Source organism: Bombyx mandarina, chromosome 23 (genome assembly GCF_030267445.1).
Source record: "Bombyx mandarina strain Sakado chromosome 23, ASM3026744v2".
Lineage (NCBI taxonomy): Eukaryota > Metazoa > Arthropoda > Insecta > Lepidoptera > Bombycidae > Bombyx > Bombyx mandarina.
In genome coordinates this window covers 11,250,388-11,265,193 of record NC_143229.1, presented here as the reverse complement: position 1 = coordinate 11,265,193, position 14,806 = coordinate 11,250,388, and the positions used below count along the sequence as shown (strand labels likewise).

Sequence of the window (14,806 nt, the reverse complement as noted above, 5' to 3'; positions counted from 1 at the left end):
TGCCTCTCTATCGCTTGGAGCAAGGGCTTTGGAGAAACGTGATACTTTTTTTTGCGTGCAGCCGGTGTTCATCGATTTCTAAGACGTTATCACGTCAATACACATTTTGTTCAACATTTACCTACGACCTATATATATGAAAGTTATATCCAGCAAGATCGAGGGACTACTAGTTAATAGCTTTTGCAGCAGGCACTTATGAAAGACTCCGAAAAATAATATATATAGAGTCAGTTATTTAATGTGTAATGTTTTAAGTTACAAGCATAGATTATTAGTAATACCAACAAAATGTATGGTTTTTACTAAAATAAATATTTAACATTCTTATACTCGTATAGATCTGTCAGCCCATAGACATCCACAGCTGGAAAAAGACGTCTCTCAATCCTCGACATACAAATATACATAAAACCATATTAGCTCTAAATAATTTAAACGTCGATATACTCTTAATAGTAAATTTGAGATTAAATTATAAGTTTGTTTATTCTACAATTCTATTATTTGGTAAAAACAATTTAGATATAGGTAACAGTATATAATTGAAACTAACCTGATATATGTTAGCTGAAAAGGCAGCTAGCGGGGGTTGCATAACAATGCTGTTAGTTTTCATGTATTCTGCTATCTTGCCCCAAGTGTATCTCTTCACGAGTAGATTAGTCCGACGTCGGATAATGTCACTTATCAATTTAAAGTTAACTTCTTCTACATGCCCATTATAGAAATGCTGCGCCCTTTCTTTATAGAAAGTCAATATCTTTCCTTTGGTTCTATCACTATACAGCTCTCTTATAAATGCTGATACAATTATTCCAGATTCTGGACTTGTTTCAATCGAATCGGAAATATTTTTTAAGGTAAAGTGAGGATTAAATGTTACCATGTCATCTAATTTAAGTATCTCGTTCATTTCTCCAGACGTAGCGCCTCTAGCTCCCATAAACATCATAGCGAGCATCGAAGTTATAGAGTAAGGTGACAGAACAAAACTTCTCTTTTTATCTATATTCTCTACCAAGACATTCCAGTATCTAAATGCAAGTTCATTACATAATTCAACAAACTGAGCAACGTCAGCACCCAAATCTTTTGTTGTTACTTCTAATCCTTGGTTTTCTTTAGAAAACTCTAAGACAATGTCTTTATTATCATTATTGTCAGAGCCATAATTATTTTCTAGCTTGTTACTTTCTTTTGAAATATCATCCCCTTTAGAAGGAGACACAGTCGGAATCAATTTCCAAGAACTATTTCGTTCGTTCACCAATTCCTCATCTGCAATATTTATTTTTTGAATTTTCTTTTTAAATTCATCAAATTTTGGTAATGGCTCGTATTTTGCATCATTTTGCTTATCTGTATCTTTTTTATTCAATTTTTCTTTAAGATTTGTCTTGGTATTATTTTCTATAGCCAAATTAATCATGGTATTACTAGCTACAGTTGATGTTTCAATAGTAGTCATTACTACTGTAGTTGACTCTTGAGTTGAAGCTGTGGTCGTTAGCTCCTGATCTTTATTTTCTTCAATTTTTTCCAGTTTCTCAGGTGAAATGTCAACATTTGGTTTTTGGGAATTGTTATTTCCAGAAACAGAAATTTGAACGAACTTTTCTTCGTCAATTTTTTCTGAAATTTCTTGTTTTTCATTTTCAAAATTGCGATCAGTAGTATCTCCTGGTGAGCTGTTGGTAGGAATCTCATTTCCAATTGTCATTTCATCTACAGTAGGCTGAGTACTTGTTGGTATTTCAGTACTTAAAGCTACTATTGTTGAAGTAACAACTTCAGAATCACTCAAGTCAGTTGTTGTATCAAAACTTGTTTCAACGGTAGTAGTTTTTAGGCTATTTACATCTGATGTTACGATAGGCTGAAGAACTTCATTTGAAACTTGTGATAATAAATCGTCAATCGATTCATTCATAATCGGATCGAACGTAGCATTATCTGAGATTGTTGTGATCAAATCAGTAGCTGAATCTGTGACTACTTCACTTTTACTAAAGTCAAAATCACCGGTATTCTTCAACTTGTCATCCTTTTCAGATTCGGGAATTAAAGTGGAAATTTTCACGAAATTACTTTCATCTGTTTTTGTCGAATTATTTGGTTTTACGTTATTTTCATTATCAGTCGCTGTTGGTATATCAATATCCAATGTTTCCTTGCTCTCCAAGCCGTCTTCCTCCATTTTAGTGTTATCAAGCATATTCGTGACAGTCGGCATAGGTTGATAATTATTGCCAAGATCAGTGGCAATCTGACTAATACTTTGCGCCACGTCGAATAATGGTATCATTGGTTCATTATGATTGTTGTTAAAATGTTCATTTGTACTTACAGGGATATTGTTGCTTAAGAAATTATTGAATATAGTAGGGTTTTCTGGTGCCAAAAATTCAGTTGACGAAACTCCTGTAGAAGGCGACACAGACTGTGTAGTTAACGTGGTTACATTACTTCTTCCCAAGTCATTGCTTGTAGAAGAACTGTAACTAATTGTACTGCTTAGTGGTTTAGGAGTTGTTGCTTTCGTGGTTAAAGCTGACATTTGAGCGTTCTGATCGGTGATGAATGTAGATTTAGTAGTTTCGACTGCTTTCTGTGTTGTTCTTTCAGTTACGTAGTTCTTTGTGGAAATAGGAATGAAAGTGCTCAATTTTTGTTCACTTACATTTTGTGTAGTTGAAATTGCATTTTCAGTGGTTATTTGTTGCATAAAATCTTCAGTATCAGTATTTATACTAGATAAAGATGAATATTTCGTTGTTGTAGTTGGTATTGGTTGCACGGTAGTGATTTTCGTCAGACTAGACTTAGTTGTTTCTGATGCTGAAGTTGTTGTTGTAATTGGTTTAAAAGTTGTAGTTGTACGTCTTTTAGTAGTGGTTATTGTGGTAGGTTTTGTTATTTTATTTTTAATTGTTGACACTACTTTATTTGTGGTCGTCTTTAGAAATTCTGTTGTTGTAGTTGGCTTACTTGTTGTACTAGTAGTTGTAGGCGGAGTAATAGTAGTAGCAGTAGACGTAGTGGCGATAGTAGTAGGAATGGAATTACGTTTAGTGGTAGGAATAGGTGTAGTTTTAGTGGTAGGAATAGGTGTCGTTGTAGTGGAAGGAATAGGTGTAGTAATAGTAGTAGATTGAGGAATAAGTGTAGTAGTCGTAGTGGTAGGAATAGGTGTAGTAGTAGTAGTAGTAGTAGTAGAGGTAGGAATAGGCGTAGTAGTAGTCGGAGTAGTACCTGGAGTAGTAGTTGTCGTGGTAGTAACAGTGGTAGTGCTAGTAGTAGTAATATTATGAGCTTTGTTAATCGAATCGAAACTAACATGTTCCTTTGATGGCTCATCGTTGTTGACCAAAATCTGATCTTTTTCCTGTGAAATTGTATTTAGTTGATGATTACCTTCTTTGCTTAGGGAATTGTCTTCTAAGTCTTGATCGTTTTGTTTCTCAAATTCTAGCGTTTCTATTTCAGGCGTAGTAAAAGCTTCTGAAGTTTTATCGGGTACAATATCGATACCAGTATTTCCAAATATCGACGGTAAAATAAGACTCCACGAATCCGATACATCCGGAGTGTCAAACGTTGGCTGTACCATTGGTTTGTTTTTGTGGGCTTCGATTTGCGCTTTCAGTACGTTTTGCACATTGGTCACGACGCTGTGAATTTTCGTAGAAGGTGGTTGACTGAAATTAAAAGCTATTGTTGGTTGTTTGTCATTAGCAAACGTAACTAAGCCGTCTCCTTCTTCTCCGGCAGCTACTATAGCTTGAATTTCTTCTAAAGTCATTAACCTCTTCACTAATTCACCGGATTCGTCGAAAGTGTAGAACTCATAGCGATCAGGAGTCAATAGATTGACTGGACTACCAACAGACGCAGGCAGGTTGGGCGGCGGAGGTAGCGTATTACCGACTGAATCAGCCACAAATGGTAGCTTGGAGCCCCTGAAACGTTAGTTAATTCTTATGAAACTATTTGATAAAAAGATTAGAGATACTAGAAACAAAAGCTCGCAAAGCACTGAGCACAGTTTAGCGGCTATTAGTTTCCTGAAAAGCAATCGGTGATGTATAACTCAATAAAATACAAACAGACAGATAAATAATTCAATAATTTCAACATTCTGTAGTAAATCTGCTTATTATATTTATTTATGTAGATGAACGAGTTCACGGCCCACCTGGTGGTAAGCCCGGAGCCCATAGACATCAACAATGTAATTGATGCCACTCACCTCGAGATATGAGTTCTAAGTCTCAGTTTTTGTAGTACAACGGTTGCGCAACCCTTCAAAAATGGGCAGAGTGGTGGTACCCTACCTAGTGGTGCCTACCCTACCTAGTGATGCTCACAACACGTCCTACCACCAGCGAATTTACCATTCCACTTCAAAAGCGCAGGTATCGTAATATAATTGCGTATTTGTGTATATTTTTTTTCTAAAAACAAAATCTTACGTAAAAAGGTTGAAAGGGTTCAATCGTGAACTTCAAAGAATTTTTGCCGTCCCTTCTCATTTGCGTAGGTATATGAAAAAATTGGAAACTAGAACGAGTTTGAATCGTCTATCAAAGTTCCTCGTCCCTCGGGCGATATTTTTTTATTAACATAAAACAGTTATTTTGTGGATATTTTATTTGTTTTATTTTACCTCTCTTCGTCGGCATCAGCTAAAATCCAGGCGGTTGCCAGCAAAACACAAAGGATGATACGCATCATGTCCTCCCATACACTATTGACACCTGGAATTGAAGAAAGAATAAACTATTTAGCAGACATTACAGGTAGGTACATACATAACATAACATGTAACAGGTAATACATTCAATTCAATATTTTTATGTTAATTTTATATTTCTAAGCTCAGATATTGTCACTTTTATGCAATCCATGAATATCAGTTTAATTTTTGTCTAATAATTTTCTATTTTTGTGGATTTGAAGTAAAGCTGTTGTATTCTTTGTACGAGAAGGACTGCTGCTTGAGATACAGGTTTTATCACCTAGTTCAAGCACAGATGCAAATTATGATTGTGTTTCTACTTCTATGTTAATAATAAATAATTTTTTTTTTTTTATATTTTACATAAAAATAGTACCTAATATGATTCAGTTATGATTTACCCATATATTTAGCCAAAGCTGCTAGACGAAATATATAGTTTTGCTTATTATTGTCTCAAAATGTTATATGTAGTCCTATTCGAAGGGAGCCGGTATACGAGTATTGTCGACATAGAGGCTGGATTTTTTAATGTTGCGATCAAATCGTAACCCGAATATAACGTGAGCTCGTTTTAGCAAGCTCGCCGATCACCCGATATAAGCTATAATGCCTATTTCTATCGTGAAGCGTTTATTTGTTCCGGTTTGAATATTAGGATGGCTTTATACTATAGACGGGAATTCCACATCCGATCATAAAGTAGGCGACGGCATGAGTTTGTGATGTGTGTGGACTTATGCGAAAATCAGTAAACACTTAATTAATATATAATATAACGTAAGATGCCCATCAAAGGGAATAAAAATAAATAATTTAAATTATGATATCGCTGTAATTTTTTCACTGAAAACTTCAGAATCACTAAAAGTAAAAGTTAAGCATCAATTCGCAAAAAAACTCCGCACACATAATTAATAGGTAAAAAAATTTAAACGACATAATTGGTTATTTTACAAGCATCGAGTCGTTAAAATACTTCTAAAACCAACGAGACGAATCATACCATAGCCAATAATAGTCTGTATCACTGCACGCAATGTTTTATGAAAAAATTGGCAACCTGTTCAACAAGAAAAAAGGCGGTCGTTGTCACTAGAACTAGTTTTGTTACGATGTCAAGAAGAGGAGATTTTTTTTTGTGTTTATTGTATCGCTCCTTTTATTCACGATCGTACTACAAACTAACTTAGCGATGCTCCAATGGACTTTACATGAAGGGATTTTTCTTTTTAAACTCTTTTCAAATTCCGTTCGCGTTTTGAGACATCTTGAATTTGAGTTTTGACTTCGATTTGATGATGTTAAAACATTCTAATACGTTACAAATCTTAATATATATAAATCACGTGTCACGTTGTTTGTCCGCGATGGACTCCTAAACTACTTAACCGATTTTAAATTAAATTTGCACACCGTGTGCAGTTTGATCCAACTTGAAAGATAGGATGGTTTTTATTTCGATTAATGGTCGCAATATTTATTAATTAACAATAAAATCATTTCTTATGTTGATTTTTGTTATTAATTGTAAGTTTCATAAGTCTAAAGCAGATAGCGCCTTAAATCATTTTTTACAGACAATTGTAACACTGTCTGACATTAATATCTCATAGATGGCGCTGTGTTAAAAATACCAACATTTCAACTAAGCTACAATTTAATGGCATAAACACCGCGTGTTGCTGAGGCTAAAGTATAAGTGAAACTTATTTCGTAGTAAACGCAATACCGTGAAGTCCAATTGTTCTTACTTTGTCAATTTTTGGTATTAGCATAGCGGGCCGCGTGTTATTTAGAAACCTTAGCCACAGCAACGTGTGGCCGGGTCTGCTGGTTGGCTATAAAACTGAACTGCATTGACCCCGTGCCAACACGGCCACAATACCCCAAAAGATTGACACAGAACTTAATCGTGTAATTTCTTCTCGAATTATCTCTGTGTGTATAATGACTTGAACCGCAACTTCATGGTTGGCCGTTCCGTCAACCACCGTTACTTGTAGATGCGCCGGCGCTTCTGCGTTGTGCAGTAATTACAGGCATTGGCTCACATGATGTAACGTCCACTGGTAATTCATTGAATCGGTGATAACTATAAGTTTATTAGACCTTGTACTTGACTGTACGGTTTTTGTGAGAAACTTATCGCGGTGGTGCGTTTAAAATAAATTAAGCGATCATAAATATAAAGATTAACAATAGTTAAAGTTTGTCAGTAAAAGATAAACCACAGGATATCTTGGTAGTAAAATCGAGCGCTTCTTAATAAACAATCAAAGGTTTAACATTAAATATTAACAACTGAGGCGTTTGTAACATTTATCCAAACGCATTTAGTTTTAAGATCTTGACACTTCCGTGCTTCGGTTGCCGACCGTTTTAAATATTCACAATCCGCTCTGACTTTGAAGTCAAATTGATTGCGGTGAGGTGAGCCAAGTTAATATTGTATGCTACCAAAGCCTCAAGAAACAAAGCCCGTTTTAGAATAAATCCCGAAAAGTGGCATGTTATATATACGTCTTTGTTATTAAATACAGTTTAATGGATCTGAATTGTATTAATGGCATTTGTAGGAGACTTCTGACCAGCACCCTAAATAACCCATCCAAAAAAATTTGTTCAAGTTTTATTTCTTTAAATAAACATACAAAAATAAATTTTAATCAATTAATTAACTGAATTAAATTTAAATAATTAATTAATAATATAAAAACAAATAACCAAAAAAAAGACGATCGATGAAGACTTGCTTTAAACGTAACTTTATTTATTTATTATGAAGCTTATCTTTTTTCTTTGTCTGTTATGCGTGTATACACAGTACCACACTGGTGGTAGGACCTCTTGAGAGTCCGCACGGGTAGGTACCACCACCCTGCCTATTTCTGCCGTGAAGTGGTAATGCGTTTCGGTTTGAAGGGTAGGACAGTCGTTGTAACTATACTTGAGACCTTAGAACTTATATCTCAAGGTGGGTGCCTTTTTACGTTGTAGACGTCTATGGGCTCCAGTAACCACTTAACACCAGGTGAGCTGTGAGCTCGTCCACCCATCTAAGCAATAAAAAAATAAATAAAAAAAAACTTTTTAGGGACACAGAATAAAATATGGTCATAATAAAACTATAGCGAAACCTTTTCTTCGTGAATTATTCAAAGCCGTTATGTCTGAAAAATTTACGTCTTTTAATAAAGACCTCGTCGTACACTCGAGAAACTTTTAAAAATGAAAATAATGAACTGCTAAAGAGTGTGCTCTTACTTTAAACTCTTAATAAACAGTCTGGAAGTTTTAAAGCCTTCATTACAGTTTCAAATTGCCCTTAATTTCGTTTTAATGTTGTTGAAATTGATATTTATGTTCATTAATATTCTTCATTAATCAAGACGGGACAATCACGTGGTCTACCTGTACTCATTTATTTAGTAAACTTTGTGAGCTTAAGCAATACTACCGCTCATGTAGGAACTAGGCCTTTCAAAGAACTTAGAAATCGGGGTGTTTGATAAGAGAATATAAATATAGCTAAATTAGCTAAAGCACTAGCTAAAGAAATCGGGTTCTAAGAAATCTAAACAATAAAAAAACGATCATATAATCTAATTCTCTGGTTAAAAGTCAAACAGACGATTATTATCAATTCAATAATGTAATATACATATTTTTTTCAAACATATTATTCCACACCCGCTACTATCGGTATGGAAAAGATAAAAAGTATATTCTATGAAAACTTTTACATTTTTAAATATTATTACATAATTTTATTAAAACTTGATTTTTTTAAATTGGTTTGATCTAGCGTTTTTTATTGTCAAGAATGACTGAAATACTATAACTAAAAAGCTAATTATTAATCATTTCAGTCTATTTATCTAGCAATATCACAGGCGCAGAAAAAAATGAACTTCTTGTATGCGTACTGACGAGTAAAAATGTTTCTCAAAAACTAGAAGCCAGCTCAATAATGAATGTTTCAAAGCGGAAGCATCACAATCCAGGACGTTCATCAGAAACTCTCATTCGAGGTCACACGACTCACTTCGCCCTAACAATATCTTTGAGATATGATACTATTATTAAAAGGAATGTACAGACATAAAAAATATCACGCTAAAAGTTTTCCGTGAAGACATTCGTTTATTTTGCAGAACAGAGACAAAGTTACGAAATCGAAACATTATAATATTATTCCACATTAAGCTGCGGTTGACTTTATCCCTCCGTTTACCTTTAAGGGTAGCTTTGCATCTCTAAGCCTTCCATAAGCATTCCTAGCTTTGTTGCACGCTACGTTCATCCAGGAAGAAAATCTCGTACTAAACATTAGTATAATCTTCTAAATATTAGTTTAATTCAAAGATTCATAGGTTTTGAAGTAGGTATGCATTTTCATTGTTAATTTTTTGTTATTTTATTCTATTCTTTATCGTATAATGAATTAATGAAATATTTAACTGAAACATAATTAAGATGGGATAAATTTGAAGTATCACATATTGATTGCGTTGACACACAATCGTAGTCTTTGAAACTGAACTTTTCAATGCAATAACAATAAAAATTGCTTGGTCAACAACAGTTGCTTCGCTAATAAAAGTAAACGACCACAGTTCGACAAAAACGTAATAAAACAACTCCAACGTTGACACAATTTATCCGCATCGAGCAAAAGCTAACAAAGCCAGGTGCGGTCTAGCTGAAAGTAAACTCCGCTGTAACGGTACAACACTTCGTGACAAAGGTCGTCGAACTTGCGTTGCACTCGCTTCTCGTATTTGCGGAAAAAATCATAATTACATATGTACGGTTCCGCTGTTTGAACGGGTCTCGAGACCGACGGCCAAGTATTGCAGAGGCCAAGTTACGATAGACGTATTAAATCGGCTGGCGGAATATTTGTTTTAGTTTCGAAATAGCATTTCAAACAAGAGCCCTCGGAAGTGTAGAAGAACTTAAGTAGAGCAAGCTTAAAACACTGTTATATTTTCTTAAACGACGGAATTTACTTCGCAAGCTGTTGTTAATTATATCTCAATAGACCCAGTAAAGGTACCTTTCGTTAGATTTAATTAAAGTGAAAGCACAGTTGAGATATTGATCTTAGAAATTAAAAAACAACGAGGTTTTTTTTCTTTAAACATTTACTACAATTGATGACTAGATTTCAATTGGACCAGTCTAACGTGATAAATTAAATTTCACAGCACATTAAAATATCAATCATCCGATCGTTTTAACAATACGATCGCTTGTTTCGTAATACGAGCTGATAATGAGCTGTAATTGTAATTTCATGCGGCGTCAGTTTTAGAATAAACAAAAAAACAAGCCTCATTTCACTGTTCGACAATGCTATCATTGTACCGGGTATACATATATAAATGATTCATTGTTGTTTTTCGTTTCTTGTGCCTATATTTTTGAACACTTTCTTCAATGAGTCAGGAGTGAAATCAGTTGAGCTAATTAAACGTAAACAGCTTTGAGAAACGTAAAAAGCTTTGAGAACATCGTACCCGAGAAATCATTAATTTTTAGCGCAATTTTTTCCTTGTTAATTGTTGCTGATTCCCATTTTTTGTTCAAAATCACTTACAATGTCCAAAGTCCATTAAAAAAGTAATAGATTTATTTATTTACCAAGAAAACAAAGCTTATTAAGGGGGTATTAAGTAAAAAAATGTTGTAATCTATATAGCTATATAAAAATGAATTGCTGTTCGTTAGTCTCGCTAAAACTCGAGAACGACTGGACCGATTTCGCTAATTTTGGTCTTGAATTATTTATGGAGGTCCAGAGAAGATTTAAAAGGTAGATAAATATGAAAGTGCTCGGAATTCAATAAAAATAACAATTTTGTTTTCCCTTTGACGTGTCCCCCGTTGGACGAATTCCTTTTTTTGTTTTAAGTTTATTTTATACCAAAGTCTCTTATTTATCGGCCTTAAATCGATCTTAAAAGGCCTCTTATTTATAAATAGGCAGTTCGTAGGAGTAAGTAAGGAGTTCGTAGCCGAAGTCTGCCGGGTCAGCTAGTATTAAATAAATAGACAGACCACAGATTAAAAAGATAAACCTAAAACAAAACGTGCGTCTAGATTGGAAGCAACAAAGTTGGAGCTTTTACTTAGACGTAACACGAATTGGTGCGACTCGCTTTGTCATACGCAGAAATAACGTAACTCACGAATAAAAATCACATGTACGTACTGTGATTTTTCAACGAGTCATGTTTCTGTTATTGTGATAAACGGACGGCAATATATCCTCAGAACCAGAAAGTACCCGGTATTTTAACGACATTGAACCCGGTCGAGAATCGAACCCAGATTCTATTCTGCCTATTTCTGCCGTAATGCGTTTCGGTTTGAAGGGTGGGGCAGCCGTTGTAACTATACTTGAGACCTTAGAATTTATATCTCAAGGTGGGTGGCGCATTTACGTTGTGGTTGTCTATGGGCTCCAGTAACCACTTAACACCAGGTGGGCTGTGAGCTCGTCCACCCATCTAAGCAATAAGAAAAAAGAAAAAAAATATATATATTTTGATGCCTAAAATTCATTTGAGTAATTTACTAGGGAAATACGGTCTTTCTCTGCTCTTTTATCGCTAAAAACATATTTTTTCGAAACTACCCACGCTTCACATTATATGTTAAATATCAACTTACACTATAACATACAGTTTACGATCACACGAATCGATTAGAAACATTTAATAGACAAACACACGTATTAACATTGAATATTTTGGTTTTGTTTTAGTGTATTTCCATTCGTGTTTGTGTTACTAAAAAAATACTAATCTAGTGTGTTTTAAATTTTGCGGACGAACCCTGAACGTTCCAAAAAGCATATCGTCACTGTCAATCCAAAATCTGCTATGTAAAAAAACTCTATTTTGAGTTAACGAGTAAAAACATTTTCGTATAAAATTTTATATGAAGGTGAATTTTTAAGAACTATATCAAATGAAAGCTATAAATAAATATTAAAGCTATAGACACATAACAGTTTTATTTTATAAGGTAGATAGGGCTGTGAACTATACGAAAAGGTCAAAAAGTAAAAATCTCAAAAAGTGCACATAGCAGATTTTGGTTTGACAACGACGATATAATAATAGTATACAATATTCTCCAAAAAAAGATAAACCTACGAACTACATTTCATAACCGGTTATCCCATTTCGAAGAACAACCAGAACAACCAAATCAATGTATAGACTAAAAGTGTAAATTAACCCATTACAAGTTTTTTGCTAGAGTTCAAACAATAATTAAAATTTGTATATACGGATTTAAACATCTTTGAAATAGTTTTTATACTTATCCTATCTTCCTATTCCTATTTCTATCCCTATGTTTTTCCTATCCTTTTCCTTAGGATCCACGACAAAAACACTATATCCTATTAATCTTACATTATTTTGTGTTTTGATAAACATCAACAAAGTCAAGTATTCGCAATTGTAATTGAATAAAAGAAAATGTTTTTTCAGTGTACAGATATTTCTAAATATTAGAGCAAACAATCTGTCCCATACAAATTTTAATCAATTTTTACAGCACTCAGTTGAGTAATATTTGTCGCCCGCGAACATCAAGAAAAATTGTTTTTCTTAGGAAAAATACAAAAAAGTTAAGCAATGTAGTAAAAAAAAATTTCGCTTTCTTAGAAAATAAATGTAAATAAAAACACTCACAAATGAAGGATAGATTCACAAAATAGTCTAAATAGGTCTTAACATTACTCATAGCTAGCTTAAATTTTATTCAGGGGCATGATCGTTGAGCGAAATGATTTGAGCCTTGTTGGTTTGACCAAAATTTTGAGATTTAGTTACATAAAATATTTCTCAAGCTTATTATATGTATAATATTTATATTTACTCAATATTATCTTGAGACGTAAAAATAAAACTAAAGCACATGTAATTCAAGCAAGAAACGAATCCTTCTTAGGGTCGTAAGAGAAGAAATCAAATCTAAATTTACATACTTTCCAATCAATAAAAGTTCTGCTCTCTAAGCAAATATGTATTCTTTACGTAAACTCCTTACAAACTTGTTTTAGTTGTTCATAGCAAACAAGAACATTTATTATGATATAAATAAATATTGTATTCGTTATGCAAAGACTGGAAATGATTAAGCACGGTCGCAAGCTCGGCATACAAGCTTGTCCCCGTAAACTATAAAGTGGCTTCAAGATGTTATGTAAACAAGGCCGTAAGTTAAAAACTTAGAATTTCTGCTTTTTTTATATATATTTTCCATAGCTTTATTTTATTATTTGTGACTTTGTTTATTATTATCTTACTCTTAAGCTTGTCCGTAAAATGGTTAGTCACTTAGAGCACATCTCGTGTTATTATTCTAGCCACTAATGCGTTTGATTCTCGATCAAAATTAAAAATTATTTATGAAAAATATTTGGTTTTTAAGCATATTTTATTTCATATGTATAAAGTAAGAGGAAACTTTGGCTTAGAGCTTTTTATTGCTTTCATTAATGTCCTCACGGTTCATCTGGTGTTAAGTGGTTGTCGGAATCTATGGATATCAACAACGTGAATACCATCACCCATCTTGAAACAGTTTTCTCAATGAGGTTTAAAAATACTCCTGAGCAGTAGATAGCGGCTTAGCTTAGCTGAACCCTTGACATCGATAACGTCCATGAGCATCGATGAACACTCACGATCAGACGACAACAGGCGGTTGTTCAAATGCAATTAATAATCTAATTGACGTGATAAGTCACAAACCTATGCTGTATGTATATGTCAAAGTATAGTCAGTGCCGGATATTAATCTGAGATTCGACGGAAAATGGAAAATTGACTAGAAACGAAGTCTCGTACAAAACTCAACGTTTTCGATTTAACCGAATACCGTCTTGTCTGGGAAATCAATAGATTGTTAGTTGTCATTTTTTTATTATTATTATGTATCTTTTACTGCCTTAGATGGTTTACTGGTGGTAGGACCTCTTGTGAGTCCGCACGGGTAGGTACCACCGCCCCGCCTATTTCTGCCGTGAAGCAGTAATGCGTTTCGGTTTGAAGGGTGGGGCAGCCGTTGTGACTATACTGAGACCTTAGAACTATATCTCAAGGTGTGTGGCGCATTTACGTTGTAGATGTCTATGGGCTCCAGTAACCACTTAACACCAGGTGGGCTGTGAACTCGTCCACACATCTAAGCAAAAAAAAAAAAGATAAACAAGGTAAGTCATAAATATATGAGTAATTCAATTACGAAAGCCAATGCGAATGATAGGGTGAATTTTTGTTTTATTGCTCAGGTGGGTGGACGAGCTCACAGCCCCCTTGGTGTTAAGTGGTTACTGGAGCCCATAGACTAACCATAGAATAATAACCCATAGAAAAACTATATTATACTTGAATAATGTGGAGCTTTGTAATATTATTATAATATAATGAATATAATAAAAGTCGTCGTGGCCTAAAGGATAACACGTCCGGTGCATTCGTATCTAGCGATGCACCGGTGTTCGAATCCTGCAGGCGGGTAACAATTTTCCTAATGAATATACGTACTTTACAAATGTTCACGATTGACTTCCACGGTGAAGGAATAACATCGTGTAATAAAAATCAAACCCGCAAAATTATAAATTGCGTTATTACTGGTGGTAGGAGCTCTTGTGAGTCTTTTCCTAAAATAACTGTCCAACCCATGATAGATTTTCGCAGTGCCGCTATCCTGGCTTGCAGTTCAAAGTGTTAATAATAATCTGCTAATAATGATCCCCATAGGAATTTGCCTCACTGACATTATACATAACTTTAGTATGAAGGAGCGTATGTTATAGTCCACTACATTTTTAGCCATATTCGAAAATAAACTTATTTTTTTGAATTATGTTCTTCGTTGTTTTCTCCACCTTATCCCACTAGTTGGGGTCGGCACAGCTAATTTTTCTCTTCCATTCTCTTCTATCAGCCGTCATCTCAACACTCATTCCTCTCTCTCTCATATCGTCATTCACACACTCCATCCATGTCTTCTTCGATCGACCTCTTCCCC

At 34.3% G+C, this 14,806-nt stretch overlaps 1 protein-coding gene and 1 long non-coding RNA gene across 2 annotated transcripts in view; both read right to left on the bottom strand.

The window, feature by feature from the left end:
* The window catches only part of LOC149500181 (uncharacterized), a 574,180-nt gene that overhangs the window by 128,333 nt on the left and 431,041 nt on the right, over positions 1-14,806 (bottom strand). The gene's annotated exons all lie outside the window — the stretch shown is intronic.
* LOC114245923 (uncharacterized) overlaps positions 1-14,806 on the bottom strand; it is a 65,156-nt gene that overhangs the window by 1,662 nt on the left and 48,688 nt on the right. Inside the window, exons 2-3 of the mRNA XM_028178240.2 lie at positions 4,670-4,760; positions 557-3,962 (exon numbers count right to left, since the gene is read on the bottom strand). Of these exons, the coding sequence (XP_028034041.2) occupies positions 557-3,962; positions 4,670-4,737 (3,474 nt within the window). The 5' untranslated portion in view covers positions 4,738-4,760. The remainder of the gene's footprint in view (positions 1-556; positions 3,963-4,669; positions 4,761-14,806) is intronic.